Raw genomic sequence first — 9,955 nt, forward strand, 5'->3', positions numbered from 1 at the left:
ATAGAAATATTCATTTTTAAAAACCTATTTTTTTATGTAAGAATTTAGAAACTTACATTTTAAAAATAAAATAAAACCAAAGTGCTGATTTAAATTCGATTCATACCAAAGAGGCGTAAAGCAATAAATATTAAAATACATTTTATATGGAGACCTCAAATGCTCCCTTGATATGAGATCGTGTCGTGAATAGAAACGTTATTCTCATTCTGTGACGTCACAGACGCACGACTAAACCTTACAATGTGGTCACCACTTATACTACGTCAGATGAGATTTTGTGATACAGAATCAAATTCAACTTCAATGCTTTGAAAAACATTTCGATTTTAATGTGATTGAAAATCTTTTATATGAAATGAAATGAAAACAGTGAACTTTATTTTGTTTATTTCTTGTTGAAATCTTTCTTCTGAGCGCTTTTTTGCGATCTGTGACTTTGATTTGTTTTTATTTGATCGTTATTGTTCAACTGTCAGTGTTAATTAATTAATTTGTTACATGAATGGCGTTCTGATGAAAAACTAAAAGTTTTTTTCAAAATGTATTAAGAATAGAAACATAATATCGTCAAAAACTTTGTTTTATCGTAAAACAAATGATAATATGAACTAAAGCGAAAAGAAAATTTGAAAATGTATAAACGCATATACGAAATTGTCGCCTCAAATCTGCAATTTATGCATCTACAGAACATTTGCAGCAAAGTAAACCAACTACAAAAGGCGGTTAGCTCACTATTCAAATTGTCTTTCTCACTTGCAGTTCGAAACGAAATAATAAACCGTTGAATTTACAAATTCTTTTCATGCTCCATTTAACATTGGTCTTTAATATTCTGTGATCTCCTTGTTGTATGCCGCGTTTTAACTCATATCCAGAGAAAAGAAAAACATTGTGGTTTTTGTAGTCTTTCTTTTCTTTTGAGCTCGTGGTTAAGTAACAGTCGCTTAACTCAAGTTAAGGCGTTGATCATAAGGGTGGACTGTTTTGGGGCTGTCTCATGTACTTGTGATTTTCGAAAGGTGCGGTTTTTCAGCCTACTTTGGATAAACGATTTTTAATTGAGTTCCTCTATGTTTCGTTCGTTTTTTTCATGCAAATAAGTAAATTATGAATTATTAATATTCTCTATCCTACAAATAATAAATGCCATTTATTTCCTCTAGTTTCATCTACTGGTATCGAGGCGAGCAAGTAGTGAATTATGCTCAACGCGGAGGGATCAGCGTGGAGACAGAACAACGGACGAGAACCAGTCGTCTGCTGATCGCACGCGCTGCGCCACACGACTCGGGGAACTATACTTGTGCACCGAGCAGTTCTGGTAAGAAAAACCATACTTTATAAATATACTTCAGTTAATTTTTTTATTTATGTTTAGATCTCCAGGACACCTAAAAATCTATATAAATAAAAATGAATTGTTGTTCGTCTGATTAAAACTCGAGAACGGCTGGGCCGATTGAGCTGATCTCGGTTTCAAAATGTTTGTAGAGGTCCAGGAAAGGTTTGAACGATACGAAGTTCGCGGGATCAGCTAGTGACGTAATAAAAATATGGGAACACACAAATGTGCCCTCAAAATTACAGGGTTTCTATTCTTGTAAAAGTTTCGGTTGAGACAAACTAGAAAGTTTATAGCAAACAAGACATCATGATTGACATTGGGTTATTATCGTAGGCATCTGCTACGAGCGTAAAAGCGTAGCAAATGCCTACGTAAAGCGTAGTAAATGTCTACGAGAAGCGTAGCAAATACAAATTACGTAAAGCGTGGCATTTACTCCTACGCGATAAGCCTCTTATTACAATACCGGTTGCTAAATTGATAAAATATCAGTTTTGAACCCGTCAGATGGATATTTACAACTTATGTAGAACGTCAATTTTAATCAAGTACAGAAAAATAACAGATTTTTCTCGAAGACTGAAGCATTACTTTAATTTTATTTTCTCTTAAAGTACACCATATTTTAATAAAGTAAGCGCAGACAAATGGTCTCATATAATCTGTTAAGCCACAAAAAAACCGAGACATTTCACTTGGAGGCCTGAGCGACAATAACGTTATTATCCCTAACATTACTTTTATTAGATAACATGGTATTAACTAGGTTTATGAAAACCCCAAATTACGGCATATGGCTAACTATGAGTAAATATAATCACTTCTAAAATTACAAGGGGCACAAACACGGTAATGTTTGAACTGAGAAATGGGGCGCACGCATAAATTTTATAACCGATTAAAGTCGGGGAACGGGTCAATATTTCATTGTTACGACTATCGATTTTCCCCTCATTATCGAAAGGATCAACTGTTTATTATGGCGTGTTCATTATTTAGTTTATTTAAACTATATTTAAATGATAAAATCCTAAAATGTAATTAATTTTTACCCGATTGACTTGTTTAGTTCTGCTAAACATTTAAACCAATTAATTGTTAGAGGCTTTTGTGGCATATGTATGTAGTTCTCTAATTAAATTCACAAAAGTTATAGTTGGTTGAATTCAATACCACAAATCATTCGATGATGATTATATTATTGAGCAATCATATTTCTACGCATTTAACAAATTAAAACGAAAAAATGCCTGAATGTTTAACAAGAAATTATCTTCAAATTAATTGCAAGCCCATAACAGAGCATCGAGCATAAGAAGAGATGCACGCATTCATTCTATTTCTTTCAGAAGAAGAATTAGAACCAATAAAATTTATAGTTAGTCCCCACGGTATCAGTAATGTGTTTAGTCACAAACATAATATTTGTTTAGTATTGATAAAATGCTTACTCGTATTGGAAATATCCAACATTATTACAAATTAATCCCGGATTTCGATTAACCGATATAAAAAGCACTGTCTCCGCCTCAATCTATATCTAGCACACAATATACATTGAATCCCTCATTTCCTCTGAAATGAAAGCCGTGAGCGGAACGCGGAACAATACCAACTCACAGATTGCCGTATTCAGTACCTTCATATTAAAATTATTCATTACAAGGATTTGCTGCAAACTGCCTTGTAATTATTCCAGTCTGGATTCTTACAAAGTACCTCAACATTATTGCTATGTGCCACAATTACCCACACGACTACTAAATGCTGCCAACTTTTTAATTGACGCCGTTTAATGGCACTGAAAGAACTCAATGTTTGATGTTCTTTGAATGTCTAAAAATATTTCGCTAACAATTTAAATGCTTTGTGGGAAATTGCAGTATTTATATGTGATTACAGTGCAGTATACAATTAACATATTAAAGTGTTCATATTTCTAGGTTAATGCATTAGTAGCGTTAAACTGTAATATAATAAAATTACTTTAAATGTAGGCTAGTTGTGTGTATGCGAGGACATTTGGAAATATGTATATGTACGTTCTAGGTTACAAGAGCGGCTTGAATACTTTCTTCGATATCATCGTAAGTTAAAAACATAGTTACAGTAAAATGTGTACCAACTATTATCCAGTTTTGTTTCCAAAAGTAGCTCTTGGAAATATTACTTCTAGTAATATATTTCAGTGTAATAATGTAGTAGGTAATTGATTTTTCGAAGGTATAGGCTCGATTCAATAAACAATTTATTGTTACTTCTTTATTCAGTATGACCTACATAAACACGTTTAATGAGGACGTCACGGAAAATTATATACTTCGCTGAAACTATGTTTTAATGAGCTATACAAAGGGGTCGAAATTGTTGTTTCTTCAATTATTTTTATATTTATACGATTTAATTTGTTACCAATGTATTCGCATAATAATATTCAGAAGAATGATGACTAAATAATATTAACTATTATAGTTTCGTTAAGGTTCCAAATTAATGCGGCCACGGTTCACGTTTTAACCGCAATTTCGGAGAACCTTTAAGATACCCCTTGTATCATTTGTGAGCAATCAGGGGTACCCGAGATTAATCGATAACGGGACGTGACATTAGATAGCGTGATTAATGACACAACTTTGTTATACAGAGTCGGCGTCGGTGATAGTCCACGTGCTGAGCGGCGAGCGGCCGGCGGCCATGCAGAGCTCGGGCTCCTCGCCGCCTTGCCTCAACCGGGCCATCCTGGTTACTCTCACTGCGCTGACGACCCTGCGCCAGCCCCGGCCGGCCCTGCTCGCCGCTCTCCCCGTCGCCGCGCACTACGTCACCATCCCAACACTACTCATCACCTTCGTCTTCGCCAACGCGCTCCTCAAGCTCCTCGCCAAGTCTACAAGACCCCACATCGAACCCACGTCTTCAAGATGACCTACTAGTGCAAACACAACTTCCCACACGTTTTAAACTATGGAAGTATTTTATATGATTGAGTGAAAATGCGAATTTGTGTTGGACCTTCTCATTACGGTATCTGAATTGAACGTATTTAAAATACAACGATAAAAATATAGACACTAATGTTTCCTGTGAGGTAATTTTAAGGCGATAAATCAATAGCGTATGGTCAATTTTTAAAATGATATCTATTATTGTTTGTAAATCTCTGAATTTCTATTTTATCTGTAAAAGACCAGAGGGTTTTAGTAATTGCGATAAATAACGACCGAAGAGATTAATGTGAAACGCATGAGATAATCCTTGTGATGATTTATCCAAAGCTGGATCTCCTTTGTTCTCACAGCTAACTACGTTCGTCGTCTTAATCCGGTGCCGAGATTACAAGCAAATCGATTTCGTTAGTCCAATACTGGAATATAGCGAGATTCAATCGTAGCGGCAAGCTTATCTATGCGTAACGTATATCTAAGCCGCTGGTTGCTCTCTTTGCCACGTTATTTGCGTTCGATCAGCTTGAACTAACAGCGCCTGAACTATACGCGTTACAACCTGCTATTGCCAGTATCTAAATTAATTGAACTTTTCCTTAGGAAATTACAGACTTCGTGAAAAGAACTCAACAGAAATATGAAATTGAGAACTTTTTGGACACGGTTTAAATTCATTAGGACAAAAGTTTTTCTCAATTCATTCCTTTTCATTATGTTTCGTTACTTAACAAGGCTATAATACTTTCTTATATTTCATTTTGCTATACCTATCGCAAACGTCTTATGAAATAATTGTGACTAAATTCCTATCATGATCGTGTAAATACCACTAAAACTATTTTATGTTTTCTTTCTTTAGCGACCGCTTTGAGTTGAGTCAAGTCGTTTTGTACGAGTACAATACAAAAAGACAACGCATAAGTTGCAACCGAAATAAAACAAAAAGTTGCTCGGAATAAAACTTGCTTTAGTGCCTACAGGCTAGACGTTATCCCAAGGAATGGCTCAATTTTCCAACAATTTCATCTCCAACGATGCAACTAAATTGACTTGATTTCTCAGCCACCAAGACGCCATTTTACCTCTCTTTCCACGAAAGTTCCCAGAATTTATGGAAGTCGTTAATCTTGGCTTTGCAATGAGCTTTTCGACGTTTCTTAACATCAAGCAGCTTAGACATATGCTATTCAAATCTCTGGATCCTTACTTACTTACCAAGCTTATTGCCGCTTAAGTGTACTCACTATCCCACAAAATAGACAGGTACTTACCGAGATCCCGACTGAAATACTCTAGACATTTAAACAACAAACGGCGCATACTTTTTAAATTCGCCTGACTTTTTCACATTTCACAGTCTTACTCGGGAATAGAATTACGCAATCAAAGTTTAAAATTAGGGTTGCTTTACTGAGCAAAATAAAAGGCATCGTCCCGAAAGTTGTTTGGAGTGACAGCAAGAAACAAATTAGGTACCTAAGGTATCATTCGTTTCGAGTTCATTTCATGTAGCGAATCTGGCAGATTGCTACTAAACATTGCTCTCAGTCAGTTTTGTTTTTATTCTGTGCGCGTTTTCCCTTACTTATGTTGACAGTACGAACACAATATTATGACTTCCCAGTAAGGAAGGGTGTACTCGGGGTCGTTTTGCTACTTTGTCAATAAAATCTCTGTTACTTTGTAGATAATTACAACTGTTTAAAACTAAAGTAAAATGCTTGTCAAAGGCAAGTTTAAATTGTATAAAATGTTAATTTTATCTAGATGATTTATAGACATTGGCTATTGTACCTTTGTATTTAAAGATTTAATAAAAGAATCATGTTTAAATAAGGTTTAGATCGTATGTTGTACATAATAGCTGATCAATTGTAAATACTTGACGATGTAAATAAATTGACTAAATGTTATGTTTGTAATGTCTTGACAGCCAAAAATGCATTTTATGTATTCAGATTACTTTGGCAACGGTTTCCAACGTCGCCATCTTTAACAAGTAGATAACAAAAGGGTTGTGTAATAAACTATCAAATTGTAGAAGTATTTAAATATGTTACCTAACGATTTATAAGAATACAGAACATAGAAATAAAACCGATGAGGAATATTATGCGTATCATTATAATTGACGTCAATTTTTTCAACCCTATTAACTAAGTAGGTAATTACTGGTTTATTACTACAATCGAACACTTCTGACAAGCTCTTTTTATAGGTTTATGTTAATTCGTAAATTAATTCTGATGAAGTGTCTAGAAATAAACTCAGTTGAGATCACCAACAAAAAAATCTGTAAAAAGAATTCATTCAAGCGAGTTAAGGACAAAAAATTTCATTGTATTAAGTAATGCGGCCGTGGAAGTAGGGCAGAAAGATGAAGACAAAATTGAGGAAAGGGGATAAAGGACCGAAACCGAGCGTATCTAAATGAAAGGAAACAGTGGGAGCGGGGTATTTGGGTCCTATCGCGCGCAGATACGCGTATGGGTTACCACTCGGGTCTTAGTCCACTTGATGTATGTGCAAGGGTTCCCACCGTCATATTATCGAGAATATTTCCGACTTTAGATTCGATATCTGAGCACAGAACACGATATTTTACGATAGAATTATTTACTCACATCTTCGAGGAATATAAATGTGAATTAATGGTCTTTCGGTTTTATAGCATTCATTCATTGTATGCTTTTATTTCCAAGTACCTTGAGTACATTTACTGTTAATAAAAATGTATGGGTTGGTGATAAAATCGATGGTACGTTAAGGGCAGTATAAACGGCTATTCTTTTCAGACTTCGAAATTTACAAATTGTACTTAAGAAAGTATTGGGGTACAGGTATTGCAATATCTTCTCATTTGTAGTAGCTACAAACTAAAAGGTAAAACTATCATCATTAAAACAGGTAACTTTATGAATAACAGTTAGTTACAGAAAAGGCACTTGATTTTCCAATCGATTGCACTTTCTAGAGAGACGATCGGTAATAAACTATTGGGTTCATTAAACCAAGATAGAGACAATTTATCAAGTCAACGAGAAGGGTTGGGAAATCGAAAAGTCAAATATATTTTGGTCATAGAGATGTGACCAAGACCGTACCTAAGAATAGAAACTATTTTAATGAAAAGAGAAAAAAATAAGTTGTACTCTAAATAATTGAAAACTACATAAACAGATTATTATCCATAGTTCTTAGGTCTCCGTAGGTATAATAAGTATAATAATATTTCAGCTCATAATTACCTACCTACTGCTTTATAAACGGAAGCGAAATATAAAAAGCAACAAACACCGAACTACTTATAATATTATTTATTAACTGAAATCATAAGGTTAACAACAACAAAAAAAATAGACATTAAAATAAGAAACCTTTTTACAGTCTTTACTTTGATTCTCAGAATAAGGTCTAATTAACGTGTTTTTAATAAAGAAGATTCTTTCAATATTTTTTATCTATCTTTAAGGAAATTGTCTGTCGAAAGATTTATCCATTTTTAATTCTTTGATATTTTTATTAGTCTGGAAATATAATTTTAGATGGTATACCGTTCCAATGAGTTATCTATATAATAAATCTATATTTTCTTTTAATCTTTACCATGTCCCATGTACCCCGATCGCACCAATGTTAACCCCATCGTTAACCCAATGGCTTAACACTAGCACCTCCGCCACAACTCTTTACGTAACCATGAAATTGTTCTCAGGGGAAAAGTTATACGAACATTTCTCAAATTGTTTATCCTATTAGATAAATGGAAGACGATGTAGAATAGAATACAATATTCTTTATTGCAATAGTACGATAGTCGGTCTTATCGCTAAAAATCTTTGAATGGACAACTGTAATCTGGAAGAAAAATCTTCACAGTCCTACCGCCTAAAAATATCTCTTCTTACTCCCCTTTTTCTGCTTCCCTTCTTACGTCTTTTAACAAAAGAAGAATTTTATGGTTTCAACACCATTAAAACTGCAAACACTTGTAAACTAATGGTGGCACATAAAGAAGTTGATGCACATAAATTCCGTATTAATTATGCGCGAGACTCATTAACCTCGCTTGCGCTTTTATTACAATATACATAATAATAATTCACACGTTTTCATTACCTGCTACGAGAAACGGTGTGAATGTGAGTATATGAGCTGCAGTTATGAACTTTATACATCTATTTATACTTCCGTACGAAGCTCACAATGTGACGTGTAAGATATCAAATCTCTTTGTGTAATTGACATTACGGCGGATAGACGGCGATTGCTTCGTGGGAAATATCGATATTCCGGCGCACTCCGACCGCCGAGCCCGAAATAATTGGATTACAACTAAACAGTGACGTATGTGATATTTGGTTGAATTCCATTTCACGTAGAACACCTACTTCGTATTCAAGACCGTAATAACCGAATTTTGTAATCAAGAATAAAATCGTGACCTATTTTGGAGTTATTACCTGACTCAATCACGTCTACGAAAGCTTCCCTGAAAGGTTCTTGATCAAAATTCTATCCCTACTCGATCATTTAATTAATATAGGCTTGGAGTACAAAATAGCCATTATATAATATATTTCGGTTTGATACGAGTGTACACGACGGTATTACGTGTTCATTCAATCATGCGTGTGGGACCCACGCTTTATTGAAAGGGTTGTTTTATTTTCTTTTCCAAAGAGACTTCCGAATTTATCTTTTTAAAACCTTTTTTGCCTTTCACAAAATAAGCAGAAGGTGGACCTTTAGATGGAGTTGAATAAAGAGACTATTTACTAGAAACGTACTGAATGTTTATTATGTGATTGTGAAGAAACGGACTGATGTATTTGCGTAACTCACTTACATTTACGATTTATTTTCGGTAACAATGCTTTACTTAAAAATATCTGTTGTGGATTAAAAATATCCTGCTGAAAGTTACATGATTCTACAATACAGCTCGTAATTTCTAGGAAAAAACGTCGCCAAAAATCCCTTCTATCCGTATAAAATTCACTTTCACAAGATTGCCAACCAAATCACATTCGCGGGATATCGTGGCGTCATTGGAAATTCTATTTAATATACATAATCCCATCGTCCTTAATGCAGGAACACTCGGTCAAGGTCACCAGCATCGCCAGACGAGCACAGACGACGAGCCGCTCAATTATTAAATGTCTTGTGTTACAAACACTCTATTACCGTCCGTCTTGAAGCGCCGCAAGGGAATACTCAGAATAATCAATAACTGCAAACTCTGACATTACCACGTATACTTTATAATTTAATGCGGTTGCGACTGCAAATATAATTATCATAACACATCCATTAAAAAGTCCAAACCTTTTATAAATACAAACAAAAATGATTGAGCACGAACAACAAGCCAACTGATTGTATTAATGCAACACCGCTTTATCATACAATTTATTGCGACTACATAATGAAAACAAATGCCATATATCATTTTAACAACACTCACTTTCATATCAACAATAATAAATCTTTTGTACGTGTAATTACTTCAGGATGTTAGTAGTTAACAAAACAAGTGAAAACGTAAAGTTCTCAAAATCAACAATACGAGTTGGATGCTTGTTATCTTAGTTGTATTGAAATATTAACTGGAACCGTTTAATTCAATTGTTCCGAGACGGTACATAATATCTAC

The 9,955-nt window shown here is 34.5% G+C and overlaps 1 protein-coding gene across 1 annotated transcript in view; it reads left to right on the forward strand.

The window, feature by feature from the left end:
• LOC110374384 (hemicentin-2) overlaps positions 1-6,406 on the forward strand; it is a 39,167-nt gene extending 32,761 nt beyond the window's left edge. The window contains exons 6-7 of the mRNA XM_021332061.3: positions 1,170-1,327; positions 3,996-6,406. Coding sequence (XP_021187736.3) covers positions 1,170-1,327; positions 3,996-4,276 — 439 coding nt within the window. The 3' untranslated portion in view covers positions 4,277-6,406. The remainder of the gene's footprint in view (positions 1-1,169; positions 1,328-3,995) is intronic.
• The last annotated feature ends 3,549 nt before the right edge of the window (positions 6,407-9,955 follow it).

Source organism: Helicoverpa armigera, chromosome 17 (assembly GCF_030705265.1).
Source record: "Helicoverpa armigera isolate CAAS_96S chromosome 17, ASM3070526v1, whole genome shotgun sequence".
Taxonomy (NCBI): domain Eukaryota; kingdom Metazoa; phylum Arthropoda; class Insecta; order Lepidoptera; family Noctuidae; genus Helicoverpa; species Helicoverpa armigera.